Source organism: Daucus carota, chromosome 4, assembly GCF_001625215.2.
Source record: "Daucus carota subsp. sativus chromosome 4, DH1 v3.0, whole genome shotgun sequence".
Lineage (NCBI taxonomy): Eukaryota > Viridiplantae > Streptophyta > Magnoliopsida > Apiales > Apiaceae > Daucus > Daucus carota.
The window spans coordinates 46,404,940-46,424,160 of record NC_030384.2 but is presented as its reverse complement, the minus strand read 5'-3'; the positions used below and the strand labels follow the sequence as shown (position 1 = coordinate 46,424,160).

General features: G+C 30.7%; 2 protein-coding genes across 2 annotated transcripts; both read right to left on the bottom strand.

The window, feature by feature from the left end:
- Positions 1-5,674: 5,674 nt before the first annotated feature.
- On the bottom strand, positions 5,675-7,314 carry LOC108215568 (peroxisomal and mitochondrial division factor 2). Its single transcript, XM_017388066.2, has 2 exons — positions 7,129-7,314; positions 5,675-6,846 (listed from the first exon to the last, which is right to left on the bottom strand). The coding sequence occupies exon 2, from the start codon at positions 6,835-6,837 to the stop codon at positions 5,845-5,847; it is 993 nt and encodes a 330-aa protein (XP_017243555.1). The 5' UTR covers positions 6,838-6,846; positions 7,129-7,314; the 3' UTR covers positions 5,675-5,844.
- An 11,278-nt stretch (positions 7,315-18,592) lies between these two features.
- On the bottom strand, positions 18,593-19,139 carry LOC108217806 (transcription factor PAR1). The gene has a single exon (XM_017390696.2). It carries the CDS (start codon positions 19,022-19,024, stop codon positions 18,659-18,661), a length of 366 nt encoding a protein of 121 aa, XP_017246185.1. The 5' UTR covers positions 19,025-19,139; the 3' UTR covers positions 18,593-18,658.
- Between the last annotated feature and the right edge of the window lie 82 nt (positions 19,140-19,221).

Below are 19,221 nucleotides of genomic sequence, written 5' to 3'. Positions count from 1 at the left end.
AATTGTTGAATTTTGTACCCTTTCTTTCCTCACCTTTCACCTATCGAATATCTTCATTTCTTTCGCAATTAACATAAGCTAAGCCAAAACATTATAAGCAGCATGCATCAGAAGATGCATTAGCCAAAAACATAATAGCCTAAGCCGGTTTAAAAATAGAACTAAAAAATCATCTCTTACCTGCAAGCAACTAAGGTACTCAAGTCTCCGACCAAAAACACACACATGCACAAATAGAAATCATTGCATTAAAAGAAAAAAAAATATTAGTAAAACACATTTCACCTTTTTTGTTCTAAAATATTTTGAAATATATTCTTTTTGTATATCATTTCATAATAATCATATGATTACACACTACACAACTTCTAAAAATATTTTTGTAAGTAACAATTGTTTTTTAAATATTGTATGTATTTGTATATTTAAATCTTATTCTTCTAATTTACAATAATGTTCTTAAATATTTTAAAACATTCTCACACATGTTTGAAATAAACATGCACTTTATAAATCCATTTTTCAACTAACAATTCATAACTACTTTGATAATTAGATTACAAAAAAACAAAATTTGTAATTAATATGGTTAGCATAGACGTACAATTAGTAGTTTATTTTCATTATGATCATGAATATAAATAGAATACAAATTTTGTAATATTGATAAAATGAAAACAACATAGATTGATTTTAATTTCTTTTCATTTCCGGCGGGTAAGACTATCTTAGTCAAAAGGATACCTCTGGATACTATTATAAAATATGTGCAACTATCTTTTAATCATTTACATACTCTGGTTTAATCATTTGTTGACATGCAGTCTAGGTAGAGTTTAGCTTTGAGGTTTTTTATTTAAATTCAAAACTGTCTCTTAAATTTTCCGTGTTACATTTGATAGCGATGATGTTTTTTCTTTTCAAGTTTAGATTGTTAGGTAATTCTTGTTAAGTTTAGTTTTGTACGATAATTCACACTATTTTATATTTCTTACATGTGAATTACCGATCAATCAGAATAAACATATAAAAAATTAATATTCAGATTATGTAATTTTTTGTCGTTGCACAACATAAATAAGTTATGTCCACGATTATTAGAATAGTGTATACCAGAATGATAACATAAAAAACAAAATTTTACTATTTATATTATGTAATTTTTTACCGTTGCACAACATTATTTAATTATATAAAATTAAGAACAAAAACTTAAAGGGGTCGACTGACCCAAGTATTTCTCTAGAAAAAAAACCTATTTGATCTATTACATAAATACCTCTGACGCTTTTATTCTCCAATAAACAAATTACAATTCTTCGTAAAAAAAATATTGAAACGAAAATTAAGACTAGCAGTAACAAATTGAGCATTAAGCCAACGATAGTATAAATACATATTAGGTTCATAAGAGATTGGATAAATACATATTAGGTTAATAAGAGATTGGATACTTGGGCTATAGCACCAAGAAATCTCTTGCCATAAAGATTAACTGTTGGGCTGCAGATTTTGATATTGGGATTCATTGGCCTGATGACAGAAAATTAACTAAAAATCGTCGAAAAACAAAAAGATGTACAAAGCTTTGATCTCTAAACCTTCATATATAAGGGATTGGGTCATAGCCTTTCTCTCATGTTTTTGGATTTTGATGTGAAGTGTACACATAATGTGCATAGGGATGGCAAATCGGGTCGGGTTTCATGAAATCCATATCCAATCCGTTATAGTTCGGGTCGGATCGGGTTCGGGTTTGGATATTAAAATGTAAAATCCAAATCCAATCCGTCTGGTTTTTTCGGGTTTCAACCAGATATCTTAAAAAACTATTTAAAAATAAAAAAAATTAAACCTGTCTAAACTATGATAATTAAGTTTTTTTTCTTTCAAAATTAGGATTATTGGATGCGATTCTATTTGTTTAAATTAGAATAATATAAATTTAAACCACATAAATTTCATTATTACCAATATACAATATATTTTACACAATATATTATTAATGAAGTATTTGTCTTAAATAAAATCCCTTATTCCTTTAACCTAATGTATTGATATTGAGATTATTATATTAAATTCATCAAAAAAATTAAAAAACATATGTTATACACACACACACACACACACAATCATATTAAATTATTATATATATATATATATATATAAAATATTCGGGGGGTTTTCCGGGTTTCGGGTTCGGATCGGGTTCGGATAGGATTTCGGGTTTCGGATCGGGTTTCAGATCGGTAGAGGTCATATTCATATCCAAATCTAAAAAATTTCAGGTACAAAAATCAAATCCAAATCCAAAAAATCGGGTTTGGTATATCCAAAAATTCGGGTTTCGGATCGGGTATCCATCAGATCGGATTATTTTGCCATTCCTAAATGTGCAAGAAAACCGCCCAGATGCGGCCACCCTCCTTAAGCATCTTTAAATTTACAACTTTGAACAGAGGAGATATCTCTAAGTAGGGACGTATCTAGGATTTCAACCTAATGGGGCAGAATATATAATTATCAAAATATAATTATATTATATTTAATACATTTCATAATTGTTTCCTACAAGACTTCATATTTTGATAGCCTTGAATGATTTTCTCATTATTAATGCTATCAAAAATTTTCCTCACAATATACGTAACTAAACAATCATTTAAAAAAGTATCTCCTAAACGATTACTAGGGTTAAAAATGGGGCGGGGAAAATGGGAAACCCGCCCCAACCCGCCCCGAATGGGGCAGATCCGCCCCGCTAATATGGGGAATGGGGTAGTGACGGGGAATGATTTTCTACCCCGCCAAAATATGGGACAAGTATGGTATTTGTTCAATCCCCGAGGGGATTCCCCGCCCCGCCCCACATATATTTAATATAAATATATTTAATATAATATATTTATTATATTTAATATTATTATTTTATAATACACAAAACTATAATTTTACAATGTATAACATGTCTCTTTGATTTCTATTATATTTAGTTTTTTGCTTTTAATATACATGTCTCGTATATTTCTATTAAATTCTGAAGAAAAAATTACTGAATTTTAAAGTAATTATTTAAGTGTAATATTATAGCAGCGGGGCGGGGATGAGGATTAAAAATAAATTCCCGCATGAAATGGGGCGGAGACGGGGCAAGAAAAATATATATGGGGCGGGGCTGGGAAATGAAGTCCCCGCCCCGAACCCGCCCCCATTTTTAACCCTAACGATTACGTAGTCTGGTATTCACCAAATTCATAACCAAAAATACTCGTTCTATCGATGCCGTTGCAACCGGCAAAATTAGAGCTAATTTCACTAACAAATGAACTAGAGGATAGAGAACATTCTTCCTTGTTTCAACCAAAGTCTTGAAAAGATCACCGATGCCTTGAACTTTTGAGAATCGATTGTCGGATCTCATATCAAAAATATAAGTTTCCAACTGATCTTCAAGTACAGCAATTTGAACCCTTGAAAATTCATAAGGATAGAATTGAGCAATCCGAATCAACTTTTGCTTATCAAATGATGCGAAAGAGTCCATAAGATTTAGACAAGCAATGCAAAGAAGTAACTCTGCATTTGTCTCTGTGAAACGATTGTTTAGTTCTTGAAGTTGAATGTCAACGATAGTAAAAAAGGATCCCACTTGATAATGATGCAAGTTCGTAATATTTTGAGATTTATTCATGATCTTCCTTTATCAACAAACTTGTCATCCATCTTTGAGATGTTGATATTATTTTTCTCACAAAAAGAAGACACTTCAATAAGCAAAAAATCCCATCTGGAATCTCTCATTTCTTGGAGTAAGACACAAGCTTGGCCTTTTTGTTCCGAATTCGTAACATCCTCGACAATCACATCAAGCACATCAATAACTGAAGAAAACATAGTGATCAAGCTTATTAAAGACACATAACGAGAACTCCATCGTGTATCCCCGGATCGTTGAAGAGAACTTTCTTGATGCAGACCCGTACCGCTTTGAATGTCCCCAATTTTGTATTGTTTCAATAATTTTATTATATTGTGTATCACGTAGAAGATCTCTTCTCTTGCAAGAAGCTCCCACAATATTTGGGAAGTTAAAAACCATATTAAAGAACAAAACAACACTATAATGATTTTTTGTCACGGCAACCAAGGCATTTAACATTCCTCCAAGTCAAATTTAGCTCATTAAAACAGCTTTAACGAAGAATTCTTCAAACATACTGATTCAGACATCCAAGCTTTTCTCTCTTGGCATTTAAGTTGCATAATGATATCAATAATAACAGTTTCTCTGGGCACATCATAAGCACAAAATTTGATAGTTTTTCCTTGTTTTGATTGGCTTACACCCCTCTAATAATGATGGCCCCCTTACATTTACACCAACTACACCAATTAAAACATACCAAATTTATGAGTTTCCGTGCTTAGCATGTGCCCATGGGCACACATTAGACAACCCCAATAATAAATATGTTCCTCGACCGCTCCAATATACTGCTGGTAAAGTTACAGATTTATTCTAGTTTATGAGTGACATTTTTTTTTTTTTGAAAAGCAGTTTATGAGTGACATTTGCTACATGGAGGTAAAAAATATTAGAATAGATGGCCAACTGGAAATCTGCTAAACACTTGAATACCTAAGACTTTGGCTTAAAACCATAAGATATATTAACCTAAGATTATACATTCATCAAGTTATTTGGTCAAGTTTTAAAACTTGTTTGACTTTGTTATCATTTTCAACCAAGATCAAATGCTCCGAAATTCATCTAAGCATAGTGCACATATACCATCAGGTTCCTTCGTTTAGTTTTAGTAATTGCTTAAATCTGCTATTCGTTTTTAAGCAAGATAAAATGCTCCAAAATCATCAAACGTCGCCACCCCCACCTTCTCACACAATAATGGACTTATTACTCTCATGATTAAAGACACTCACTACCAGCCCAATTATACCAGCCAGAGCCTGATCCACATTTAGCCACTACCAAATCCTATACAGACAAGGTTTTCTTCCAACTCCCACTGTTTTTCTACCTGAATCTAAATATAAGATATAAAAGCTTGTAAACTAGCAATTTAAGTCCAATTACACTAGCATTCCCTCTCACTCGCCTTTGGTCATCCCTGTATAGTTTAACTACTAATATGCATTTAACAACTTGAGAACTACTGGTTTAGTTTCATGCCTGATTGACATAAGCATAATTATAGTCCAGCCCTATACTAGTGATTCAGTTCATGCCGGATTGACGTAAGTATAATTATAGTCCGGCCCTGTTATCACAGAATATACAGAATGAGAGATGTAAATCATAACACTGTAACATATAAGATTTACCACATATAAGGGCTGCCCATACATGACATTAATGATTAAACTAATTTGAAAGAAATATAAGTAGACCAATAATCAATCAGATAAGTAACAATTTCTGAAGAGCAAGATCCAAGTTTGTCAGGAATTCACACCATCCCAAAACTAACATGGACTTGACTCACAATTTGATATGATGGAGAAAACTCACAAGACTTAACAGGCGAATATTTAACATAAACTGAAGAAGCTACTAATACTTCAATCAACACTTGGTTTTATGGGCTTAAAATTATGCCAACAAAATTATTGTTGTATGAACATATAAAACCATCCAGCAATATCAAACATATTCTCAACACTGTCAGACTAGACTGCATAATAAGACTAATCAAGTTTGCAGTTTTTACAACGTGCCAACAAAATCACGCGAGTATATATAATACTCTAAAAACAATCATTAGGTGTAGCACCTCAAAAAACTAAAACGGATCATCAAACTCCCTTATCATTTCCATGAAAACCTTACCTCTGCTTTGTATGGTGAAGGTACACGACAGCCAAAAGAGCAATAGCACCAGCAGAAGCTGCCATTATCGGCCATTCAAGATTGAACCCCATGAAACCTTTCTCATCATCACCAACGATTCCCCTCTCAATAACCACATCATCCCCATTCATTCCTTCGATTGCCTTCTCTTTCAACCCACTAATCAGTTTCTCAGACCCTTCTAATTCCTTACTCAACAACCCCATCTTACTCTCCATCTCCTTAACCTTCCTTTCTGACTGCTTCAACAGTGCTTCCAAATCATTCTTCACAATCTCCAACCCCTTCTTTTCCTTATTCGACCTTTCCAACACCGCCTCGAATTCATCAACCAAATTCTGCAGATCCCTAATCTTCAAATCCCTCTCCTCAATCTTCGCCTTCATTTCTTCCTCAGCCCTAATCTTATCACTCTTATAACCACTATCACGCATCTCCAACGCCTGAATCTTCTTCTCCAAATCGCTAATCCGGCTATTTGATTCCTTAACTGCCTCGCTATCTTTATTAATCTTCTCCAACAACAAATTCCTTTCCCTCTCAATAGCCTCCAAACTGACACTCTTACTCACATCACTCTTCCTCAATTCCTCAATCTCCTGTTTCATCACAGACAATTCTGCATTCACTTCCTGGTTCTCATTCAAAGACGAAATCAGATCATGCTGCAGCCTCGAAACTTCTGTCTCCAACTGTGCAGCACGGCCAGCAATCGAATCCAAAACCTTAGTCTCACTCTTCAATTTCTCATTCTCCGCATCAGACTCCTCAATCTCACCTTTAAGCTTATTAACTCGCTCCTTCACAACTTCATTCTCGTGAACTAACTCGCTCTTCTCCTGTTCAAGCGCAGCAATCTTCAGCATCAGTGCAGCAACTTTCGAATCAGAACCATCACCGTCACCAGAATTATCTTCAATATTAATCGTCTTATCCTCCACACCGTTAACAATAGTTGAATCCGACATCGTTACTCTCTGTAAACACAAAATCGAGAAAGTAAACTCAGCCTAATATAGAACAGAATCAAAACACTAAACAATCAAGCCTAATATTAAAATGTATATAATCAATCTTAAACAGTTAATCAAACCTAGCCAAATATATATAAGCAATTAGAAACAGTAAATGAACAAGTATTGTTTGTAAGTATACGTATAAGCAATTAAAAAGAACGTAGGGAGAGAGGGGGAGAGAGAGAGAGAGAGAGAGAGAGAGAGAGAGGGAGGGAGGGAGGGGGGGAGAGAGAGAGAGAGAACCGTGTGGGAGAGAATTATGGAGTTTCCTGTGCGTGAAATGGTTGAAGAAGTAACTTTTAAGTGTGGAGAATTAGGGTTTGGACAAGGAGGAGGGATTTAATTTGGGGTTTGTGCCGATCGACGGCCAAGGATTTATTGCCAGATATTTTGCTTTTAATATTCGCTGCCCCCCGGCTTATGTGATTTGAATTTTGATACGATTTATTTCAAGCCCGTTTAAAATTTTGATCAACTCTCAGGTTTACGAGGCCTGAAGGATCGGATTATGTTTTTTTGTCCAGCCCATCAAAAAGTACGTAACTGAAATTGGGATTTTCATAAATTCAAATATTTTTCCCCGATTTCAAGGACATAACAATTAAGGTAATATTATTATTATCGGTAAATCATTAAAAATTAACGAATCCTGACGGGGAAAAAATTTCTGACAACTCATTGTATTGAGGATTTGAAAAGCATAATTTTTTCACTTAAATTGTTTACACATAAGCTAGTAAAAAAATCTATATGACCGAAGAAAAAATATCTCAAAAAGGTTAAACGGAGAAATCATAATTAAACTCAAAGACATCATCCTTAAACTAAAAAAATAAATAAGAACATATCAGTTTTAAAAATTTATATTATAATATTAATTTATATTATGATATAAATCAAAATCAGAATTTCTTTTAAATCAGTATTTGTTATAAAAAAAAATGCAAGTTATTGTTATCGTAGGTCTGAAATCATGTTCAGATTTGAAAATTATTGAAATTATATTTTCATCAATTCTTTATGACTCGTAAAGGAGTTAAGTTGTGTGAATACAGGGCAGATGTATGATTTCTAAATCTCAAACAATTTGTTCACAATGTGTTTGGCTTTTTAAATATATATATATATATATATATATATATATATATATATATATATATATATATATATATATATATATATATATATAGGGAGAGGTTCAAAAGAGACCGGATACTAGCGAGAGACCTGAGAGACCTGAATCTAACCATTGATGAAAATTTGATCCTGTGATCCAGATAAATCAAATATTAACTTCTATTTATTCTCATTTAATACAGCAAGGGTAGTATAGTGAAACCGAAAGTATACGTATTGTTTTGTATACAATTTATGTATCCAATCAGTATATTTCCTTTTTTGATAAGATTTGTAATGATTTCAAAGATTCACCAGCTCAAGCAATCGCTTGCATATATCAGGCTTCCCATATATCAGCTATATTCATTAATGTCATTAATTACTTACCTTATAATTTGTTTCAGTTACTTTTTCTAATAAATTGATGATGCTACATGACTAAGATAAAATGCTCAATTAAGTGATCGTGTTCTTAAAATGATTATTGAATCCAAAATATGACTCTGTAAATCACACGAGTGATAGGATTTAGTGTTCCTATTAATGTTCTTCGTTGAGTTCATAAGTACACCCAGAATTGTACTATTTTAAATATTTTATACTCTTAATAGAATTTTTATTTTAAATAAAAAATACACTTTATATTTATAAGATAATAAATATTGAATCTTATACTATAATATCTAAATGAATTTTTATAGTTGAACACCAAAATAAGTCTTTATAAGATAAGTGAAAATGCATAAAACTTAAAAATCAAAATATTTATTGAAAAACACATTAAATTTTATATCACAATAATTAATGTAACATTTATTCATAGTAGAACCCGTATTACAATTTTAATAATATTATTAAAAATTTGTCATTACATAGAAAGTTTAATGTCTCACTTAGTAGAATCTTTAACAATGAATCACTAAATTATTTAAAATTAAATTCAATTTTAATTGAAAAGAACACATTACAAAATTAAATATTATATGTGACCGATTTCCGGAACATCTAATAAATTTTTTAGTAGAATATTAATGTAGTTAGAGAATAATATAATAATAATTAATATAACATAAATATTTTTAATGTTAAAAAATTAGAAACATAATATATTAGTGAAACACTTAATTTATATGAAGATTTCATAACGTGTTCGTGAAAGTGATAATAATAATTATATTTTAATATTAAAATCAAAAAATAAAAATTATCATGATATTAATAAGGTTCTATTTGTAGTGTCTGCAAAATCTCCTGTATTTATTACTATTTTAATATTAAAATTCACAAGATTTTTTAAGATGTTCCTTACACGCAGGATAAAAACTTCAATATCAAATATCTTGTTTTATTAAAAGTTCGATGACAAAGTATAAATATTTTAAACTATTTCAATAGGAATTATATTAATCAATGAGTTATTCACCAATATAACACAACTTACTGAATAATTTATATTTTCAAATTTATTTTTTTTCTTATTGATTCTATATATAGATATTCAACAACATTTTTTTTAAAAGTAAAAATTTATATCGAAGATTCCATAACGTGTTCATGAAGGTAATATTTACATATTAATATTTAAAGGAAAGTAATATTACAATAATATCAAAAAAGTTTTACTAGCAATATCTGCAAAACCTCTTGTTTTACAAGATTCTTTAAAGTGTTGTTTAGACACAGGATAATAAGTTCACTTCAAATATCTTGTTTTATAAATTTTAGATGATTAGATATAATTTTTTTTAAATAATTTCAATAATATTTAAATAATCCATGAGTTTTTCACCAATGTAACATATTTTATTGAATAATTTATATGTTTAATTTTTTTTTTCTTACTAATTTTAAGATGTTACTTACGCATACGATAAAAATTGCACCGTTGTGTTTTATTTAATATTAGATGGTAAAATTAAAAAAATAAATTATTTCATTAATTGTCCTGCGTGCTGCGATATCTTTATAAATTATTTTACATGATAATTTAAAATTTTCAAGTATTAATTCAATATTTTTTTTTTGTAAAGATTCTTTAAGGTGTTACGGTAGCCATATAATAAAATTACATAGTCGTGTATTAAAAAAAATTAGTAATAGAGTGTATTATTTTTATTAATATGGAGATTCATTAAGGTGTTCTCAGATACTAAGGTTCTAATGAGAGATCTAAAAATATTATTTTTCCTCATAATATTTATACGGAGATTCAGTAGCGTGTTCATGAAGGTGATAAGAACAATTAAATATTAATATTTGAAAAAGATTAAAATTGCAATAATATCAACAAAGTTCAACTACTAATATCTGCAAAACCTCTTGTATTTATTAATATTATGGTTTAAAGAAGAGAATCTCATCATTTCGTTAACGTAATAATATTTTTATTGACAAAATTATAATTTTTGAATATTAAATTACTAATTTATTTTCACAAGATTTTATAAAGTGATCACTGGAAACTCACAGGAAAAAAATTCTTATAATTAATATCAATAAAGTTCTACTTGTATCATCCGCAAAATCTCCTGTATTTATTGCTATTATGATTTAATTAGAAAATTTCATTCGTTCGTTACTGTTATATATAGTATATTTTACTAACTAATTTATACTTTTTTATTAACTTATATTGACAAGATTCCTTAAGGTGTTCTTAGACACATGATAAAAATTTCACGTTCAAAAATCTTGTTCTAGTAAGGTGGTTGAAGGTGGCAAATTATGATCGAGAGATTCCTTAAGGTGTTCGCCAAGGAAGTGTAAACTGTGACATCGAAATCGTTCTTAGAGGTGTTCAATTAAGAATTCAAGACTTAATATTAAATATATGTGGAACATGTTTGAAGAATCCAAAACAGACATTTAAGCACGTATAGATTTAAAGAATACTGGACAAAAAATATGTAGTCATTCAGAGCTTGACCCATATGAAAACCTTCCTGAACTTCCTTAAACTCCTGAGTTTCACATGCGTTGTCATGAACACAAAGTTGAGCCCTTACATCATTGAGTTATTGATAACCAAATTAGTTGTATCAAACCTACCCACCGCTTGAGTTTGTGAAAACAAACAATATAAAAAAAATAGTTGTTTAACTCTGATGATTTCCCACGCTTAAACAAGCGACTCGCATTGATAAGTTATAAAGTCAAAAATATCATCATAGTTCTTGAACACCAGATAACACCTCTAACGTTCATTATCTCTTGTACCTGCCTCTGTATAAGACTACTAATACTGAATTCTTCAACCCATTCAATTCCGAACCATCAGAGTTTGCTGATTTTTTAGCTTTACAATCTGGAACACAAGAAATAAAAAAATGTGGAGAGGAAACAATTAGTAGCCTACACAAAAGAAGAGCCACATAATAAAAACACCAAGTATATATTGATTAAACACGATCAAACTTCTACCCACCATATCAAATCATCTCAGTGTTCCATGTGAGTCTCTTAAATAATAAACATCTGAGTTACAAACATAACCTGTTTTTAACAAAACACCATACTTGCGATCTAAAAATCATTGTACAAGTGAGAAGAGGGTTCTTATGTGTGTTCTTCGATAACTATACCAGTTATATACCATATACATAATGAATAACAATACAAAATACACCTTGCAATACAACTGGTACAATTATCTGCTTCTATACTCTTGTGTGTTCCTCGAGCTCTATACAACTGGTACCAGTCATGACTCTATTCTCTTGTGTGTTCCTCGAGCTCCATATCAGTATCATACCACATATAAAATAAATAAAAATACAAAACAAATCTTGAAAGAACAATGACGTTATTTAGGAAGAAGAATTGATGTGGTTTTATTACATAGAAGAAAGTAGCTGTGAAGACATACGGGAGGATGATTGATATACATATAACTAAAGTATGGAAGTGATATGTTATTTCCATATAACAGTTCCCTAAAATCATGCATGCTGCCAGATTTCAGCGTATATTTGTTTAGAGTTATATGTGTATTATAGCATTAATTGACTTCACTGCCCTTATATTTACGTATAAAAATACAGATCAATGTACTGTGTGATGGACTGTGATGGACGGTCTAAGATGTGGTCTCTCGGTTCTCTCGTATAGCATGGTCTCCCTGGAACCCAACCCTATATATATATATATATATATATATATATATATATATATATATATATATATATATATATATATATATTTGAGATTATGTTTATTCTCGATAAATACAGATATAGATTTGTGTAGCTTGTGCATATTTTATATTTGTGAGTCATTGGGATGATAAAAGTTGGTTTTTTGTGTCTTGAAAACATGATAAATTCTCCTGTCAGTGGTTTAGCTATCAATTATTTTTAAATTAATTTTTATCAGTTCCTTAATTGCTTATATGTTACACGATTCATTTCCATAAGTATCTAATCAAAAGAATTTATTTGATTATATATATATATGTGTATATTTTAATATGTTGTTAGATAAGTTTTAATTAAAGTATGAAATAATAGAATTTATCAGTGTAATAGAAGTCTGTATATTATGTGTTTTTGTGATTGTAAAATATTTGTTTCTTTATCAAGTATCTTTTGGGGGAGACAAGTGCAACATATAATTTCATCCCGACAGAGTTTAATTGTGCTTTCACCTTGTAACTCTTTTTCGGATGTTCTTTTTTTTCTTGATCTTTGAAATTTTATTATATAAAATTCAAATACACCTTTGCATATATCTTCTAGTTAGATGATAATTTTTTTTAACCAAAGATATCCTACTTATATTATATTATGTGTAGATCTACGATATCACAATCATTCTGTCAGAAAAGTTAATAATCAATATACGTATATAAAGGAGAAGCGAGGGGCGTGTAGGTGGCGCCTCTCACATCGCTCTGTTCTATTTTTCTAATTTTCTGGAATTTTTGGATGAAAAATATCAAAAAATAGAACTACATTTTTAGTTTCGGATATATTAAAAGCAAGTTTTAGAATCTGATTTTGTTTGAGATTATTTATGGAATACTACTTTTTTTACTTTCGGATATATTAGAAGCAAGTTTCAGAATCTGATTTTGTTTCAAATTATTTATAGAATATAGTAGCTTGAAATTTTAATCTGATTTTGTTTGTGATTATTTATGGAATACTACTTTTTTTAATTTCGGATATATTAGAAACAAGTTTCATAATCTGATTTTGTTTCAAATTATTTATGTAATATAGTAACTTGAAATTTTAATCTGATTTTGTTTTAGATTATTTAATTATGGGAAAGAGTAGCACACAAGTCTCTCTGCACCTATAAATACCCCAGTTGTAGGGTTTTAGATCATTTAAACACAACCTCCTCTCTCAATACCACACCCGATTTCTAATTCGGTGTCGTCGTTCTTCTGCAACGATAAATGAAGGTTGTTTATACGGTATTAAAAAAATAGTTGTTGCAAGCAAAGGTAGTTATAGACCGCTACGTGAGAGTCGACAAATCCAAATACGGGAGAAGAATATAGTCTTAACATGATATTGATGGATGATATCAATAAGTTAACTATTAGTGATGTATGTTTGCTAGTTATTTTTTTATAATATTTGTTTTGTTCATCGGACATGTTGTTTGTTGTTAATTTTTATATGATTTACTTTATATACAGGATAATATGGTGGAGAAGCGAAGGGCGTTTCGCTCCGTTCTATTTTTCTAATTTTCTGGAATTTTTGGATGAAAAATATCAAAAATTAGAACTACCTTTTTTAGTTTTGGATATATTAGAAGCAAGTTTCAGAATTTGATTTTGTTTCAGGTTATAGTAGCTTGAAAGTTTTCAATCTGATTTTGATTTTGTTTCAGATTATTTAATTATGAGAAAGAGTAGCACACAAGTCTCTCTGCACCTGTAAATACCCCTAAAATCATAAAGTTTTGGATCATATAAACACAACATCCTCTCTCTCAATACTACAACGTCACGACACCTATAAATATCCCTAAAATCATAAGGTTTTGGATCATCTAAACACAACCTACTCTCTCTCAATACTACAACCTCACGGATTTAAGTTAGATGTTTTTGTGCACAATCAATCCAAAAAAATTGGCGGAAGGTGACAATGTAAAAACATGATTCCTTTAAAAAAAAATACAAATAAAATTAAGATTCGTCGTGCTTTAAATTGTTATTACCTGTATAAATTTATTTTCATTTTTTCACCATGGATTATATTAGGATTGATATTACATCAAAATTTTTATAATACAAAATTTATTTTTTTCTACAGATATTAATTTTGTAACGTTAATATAGTTTTTATAAACAGACACAAAATTATTTTATTTTACAAATATTAATATTAAATCATCAATATAATTTTTATAGGCCGCCGCAACGCGCGGATTCTCAACTAGTTATATAAATAAAAGATTCAAAGGATGTCAAAAATGGTTACCATTAATGATATAATCTACTGCCTCTACACACACAGTTATTGCCAAATAAATCATGCATGATACAAAATATAACGGTGTGTGAATCTCTAAAAAAAATAATTCAATAAAATTAAAATATGTGAGACGGTTAAAATCCCTAAAACGGGTAAATCATGATATGCACTTGAAAGAAATGAGCTGTGGACAAATTGTAACCGTGGTTAAATCCGCTTAATTAAGAAACAAGCAAACTGAGATACGTGTCCGAGCCGTCAACACATTTGCTGGCCATCGAAACAAGGACTCGTAACTTTCTTATATCATTCCGTAAAAACCGAACGAGAAATAAGAAAGCTGCCGCTAAAATTCGAAAAATGGTCCATATCTTTGCCTTAGGCCCTTAACATTGTATGATGGATTCAATTTCAAGAGTGTTTTGTTTTTCGGATTAGGACTTTCAGCAGGATTTGCATAATTGTTTAAGTTTTTGTTTAATTGGTCCGATTTATATTGTGTAAGTACCTCCATTTTATATTAGATGTCTATTTTTTTTAAAAAAAATTGTTTATGAATATAGAACAATGCTAAATTATAAAGAATCTTAAAATTTTCTCTATTCTTAAAGTAGTCGTATTCACTGTATGAGGGTTTTTCATGGGTTTCCACCGATGAAAAATCCCGAACTCTGTTTTATCTGATTTGTTTTTTGTTTTTTTAATAATCTTTCTCGAAGATGAAAGATTTCTATCTTTCGGTTTGTTTTTCTAGATCCACATCATCGGAGTTTAAGATTTACTTATTCTATGGATTCAAGCAGAGTTTATCAGAAATAGGAGTTAATCGTCTATCTTGTGGTTTCGATTGTCAAATTTAAATTTCTTATTTTCATTTGTTTCGTTTGCTTTTATTTCGATTTTTGACGTGTATTTTTAGGTTGTTTTCTCTCTTTGATGAGAGATTTGTTTTTCGCTTCTTAATTATGAGCGGGGGCATGATTTGTTAATGAAATTTTGTATGTAATTGCATTTCTGGTCTATAGCTGTGTTAGGTATGATGAAAAGGATACCGGTAATTCAACGAGAATGCATGAAGCGAGTACTTGTATTTATATATACATTATCTTCAAAATATTGTTTAACAGTCTTTTTACGAGAACAGGTGATTATAATTTATTGTTTGTTGGACTCGATTATTATTAGATTAACACATTTGCTTTAAAAAAAAGAAAAAAATTGTTTCAAAATAGTTGTTCGCTTTAACTTTTATTGTAATGTAGTGCATAATTTACATTTTCAAAAATAATTTTATGCCACACTTTTCAAATATATATTTTCAAAGCCAACTATAAAATACATATTATATTTAGTGAAGCCAATAAACAATGATTGTAAATGAAAGTTTTTCACAAAAGTTAATTTTTTCTAATATGCTATCAAAAGTGAATATGTGATATGAAACGTAGGGAGTAGCATGTAATAATTTGGATTTTGCATTGCAGCGAAAAATCATGAAAATCAAAATTTATACATAAAAAACTAAAATAAATATCAAAATTATCAATACTTTAATTCATATATCTCAAATTAGACATCTACTTAATTTTTCTACTAATGACTTTGCCGTAACCGGGTAACATGTGGCTGGCTGAGCATGTGGGGGGCACAATGCGGTTGTCATTCTAAGATCTTTTTGCAAAATTGTAAGCTTTAAATTCCAATCTTTTTGTATTGTGACTTTATTTGCATAATTTGTGGCACTTGTGATGATGGTTGCGAGCTGCGAAGTATAAACAAGTATTGTACAAAGTTATTCCTGAGGCATGCATGTTTACCTTATTCTTCCCATTTAAATCAAGGGCGTGCACATGCACATGCCACTTGACAGTATATGGAAACAGAGCAGTGAATTGTCACTCATCTTCTATAATTTTTCCCACTTGTACCTCTTTTTTCTCAACATTGGATGCTTGTATCATGTATCTTCTACTTAAAATCACAAAATTATACTAGCAGTTCATCGTAGAATTGAGATTACGGAATGATGTTTAACATCTCGGGTTTTTCTTCAAAATTTATCGAACGATCAGCGAAGAGTCTTGATCAGTTTGTTAACTCGGCCATCGGTATAAATCTGATATCATTTTTGGACCACTAGGCAAGTATTAGCTTCATTTTCAATTCCGCATGAATTTATTCAACTTCTTTACAAAGGCCCAGAAATTACTTTGATGGATGAAATATACAATTATTATATTATTTGTTAAGTCCCACGGCACCCATTAGAGTGATATTTTTATATTTCGAGTCTTTAACAGACTTGCATGGATTTCATTCTAAATTTTTCTCTAAAAGTCTTAAATTAACGAGGTTTATATCAATGAGCTAATTATTAAACTATCTATATACAAAACCGTTTCATATTATATTTATAATGGATTTAAATGAACACTAACCCTATTTTGTTCATTTTGTTTGACCGTTTACATTTGATATCATTTCATTTTATATTTATGATGAATTTATATTAACACTCACTCTATCCAACCCTATCACGATTATATTAGAACTTTTAAAGGAGGAAAAATAAGTATAATAGAAAACTATAATAATTTTCTTTCACGTTGTTAAAATTTTATTAATTAAATTTTGGCACCATTTCTGCATGATCTTTGATTAATCGGTAGATTTTTTTAAAGAAGTTTCTCATTTCTTAGATCTGCAAATTTTGTTTTCTTTCTCCGTGTTTCTTTTAGACACCAAAACCATAAGAAATCTCCATATGCTCTCCAGATAAGAGATTTTCTTTTATGAGGATTTTTCTGATATTATATTTCGATATGATTTACTGATGAAACTCCTGTGACAAAAAAATTATTAAAAAGGAAAAACTTGAAGTGTTAGAAAATTGAAAGGCAGGTTTGAGTGAATATATGTTGTTTCCCATGTGGAGTAAGAGGTACAAAGGGAGCGGAGGAGGATGAGGGGCATAAGTATAAAAATATAAAGAGTACAAAAATGTAAGACCTAGGCAATAAATGAAATTCACAAATCATGTGATAAACATAAACACTATCTGCTTTGGCAGTACTATCCCCCAACAAGATCTCTCTTTGTCATGTGATCAAATTTAAATCCCACATACACCTTCCTAGCTCCAATCTCTCCATCAATCAAAGCCCACTTATGCATGTGCCCTCACTCTTCCTTTCCCCATAACCCCCTATCCATCATTCTTTTTTTACTTTCTTCCCGACCCTTTTCATTTAGTCTCATGCTTTACTTTTCTTTCAATACTTGTCCTAAGTAGTAAGTACATATAAATCAACTGATTAAGAACAGAAACAGTCTCATTAAGGGTCGAAGAGCGTTATTAAATTTAAGTTTAAGAATGTCGTTTCGAGATTGAAGAGTGTTATTCCCGTTCCCACATCTTGAATTCTCTAAATTAGGATCGAAGAGTGTTATCCCCATTCCCATACACGAATTCCAAACTAATTTCGAAATTTGATTCTCGAAATTTTGAGAATTTTTTTTTTTTTGGATTAAAATGAGATGTGATTTTCATGTAAATGACATAAATCAAAACAATTTATGGTTATTGAAGTGGAAGTTGTGTAGTACTCATCTTTATAATTTTGTCTTGTTCATGCGACTACAACACTCCAAACTGTCTCATGTTCTTCGAATTGTGAAAAGGAAACATCAGGACACATGATATACATATTCCCATGTTCTTCACAACTATTAGTGAAAAAGTCAAACCATGGATAAACAGTTTATAATATGGATTAACTAGCTAATTTCAAGAAAAATGCAGTACTTGTCGTTTAGATTTTTTGTTCATTTACTATTTTACTGGATAAAATCGCCAGGTAAAAAAGGACATATCAATGTTCAAAACAACATGCATGGCCTTAACCGTTTCTTGGTACCAGTTTTCTGGTACTACATTATATATCTAGCGGCAGCAATGTCATTAAAAATCAGGAATTTAAAATGAAGATAAGAAACAAGCTTCTCTATACTTCTTGGAAATAAAGAGACTGATCATGAGAATTGAACAACATCAAGAAATCAAAAAATCCCAAAAAAAAAAAAACTAAAAATCTAGATCTTGTTGAGCATGCTAAGCTAGCTAGACAGGCAAAGAAAGAGATAGAGAAAAGCTGTGAAAAGGAAATGTAATTAATTATATTTAAATAAGAGAAAATATGGTGGTTGTGAATCAGAGATTGTCAGCCTCCAAGCTTAGATTTTTGCTTGTCAAGTAATTGAAAAAAAGAAGCAAGAACTCTGAGACCTTTGATTTGGTTCTGCAAGTCCAAAATGTAGCCAGCTGTTTCTTCAAAAAGATTGTCTACATTCTCAAGTGACTCTCCCCCTGGCACTATCTTCTGCAGCTCAACTATCTTCTTCTCCACCTCTTCTTTACACTCCTCTTCATCATCCTCATCCTCATCAGCTCCAGTGTTGTCAGCTAAGCCCACATCTCTTTTTCTCTTGAGAGTGATGTGGGCAGGGGGCATTAATGCCTTGGTGGCTAGAGATGAGGAGTGGCTCAAGGGCTTGGCATTGGCCATTCCGGTGGTTATGTTTTTCATGGTGGAATGGAATTATTGTTTGTGAGGGGGAATGGAGAGGAGAGGAGGAGGAAATGGGAAATGGAAAGAGAGGAGGGGGGTGGGGTGGGGGTTACTATTATTTTTGGATTCCCAAGCCTCCTGGATAATAAATTATATATAAATGAATATGTGGATTGGTGAAACCAAGTGGTGATTTTGTACTGCACTTTCCAACT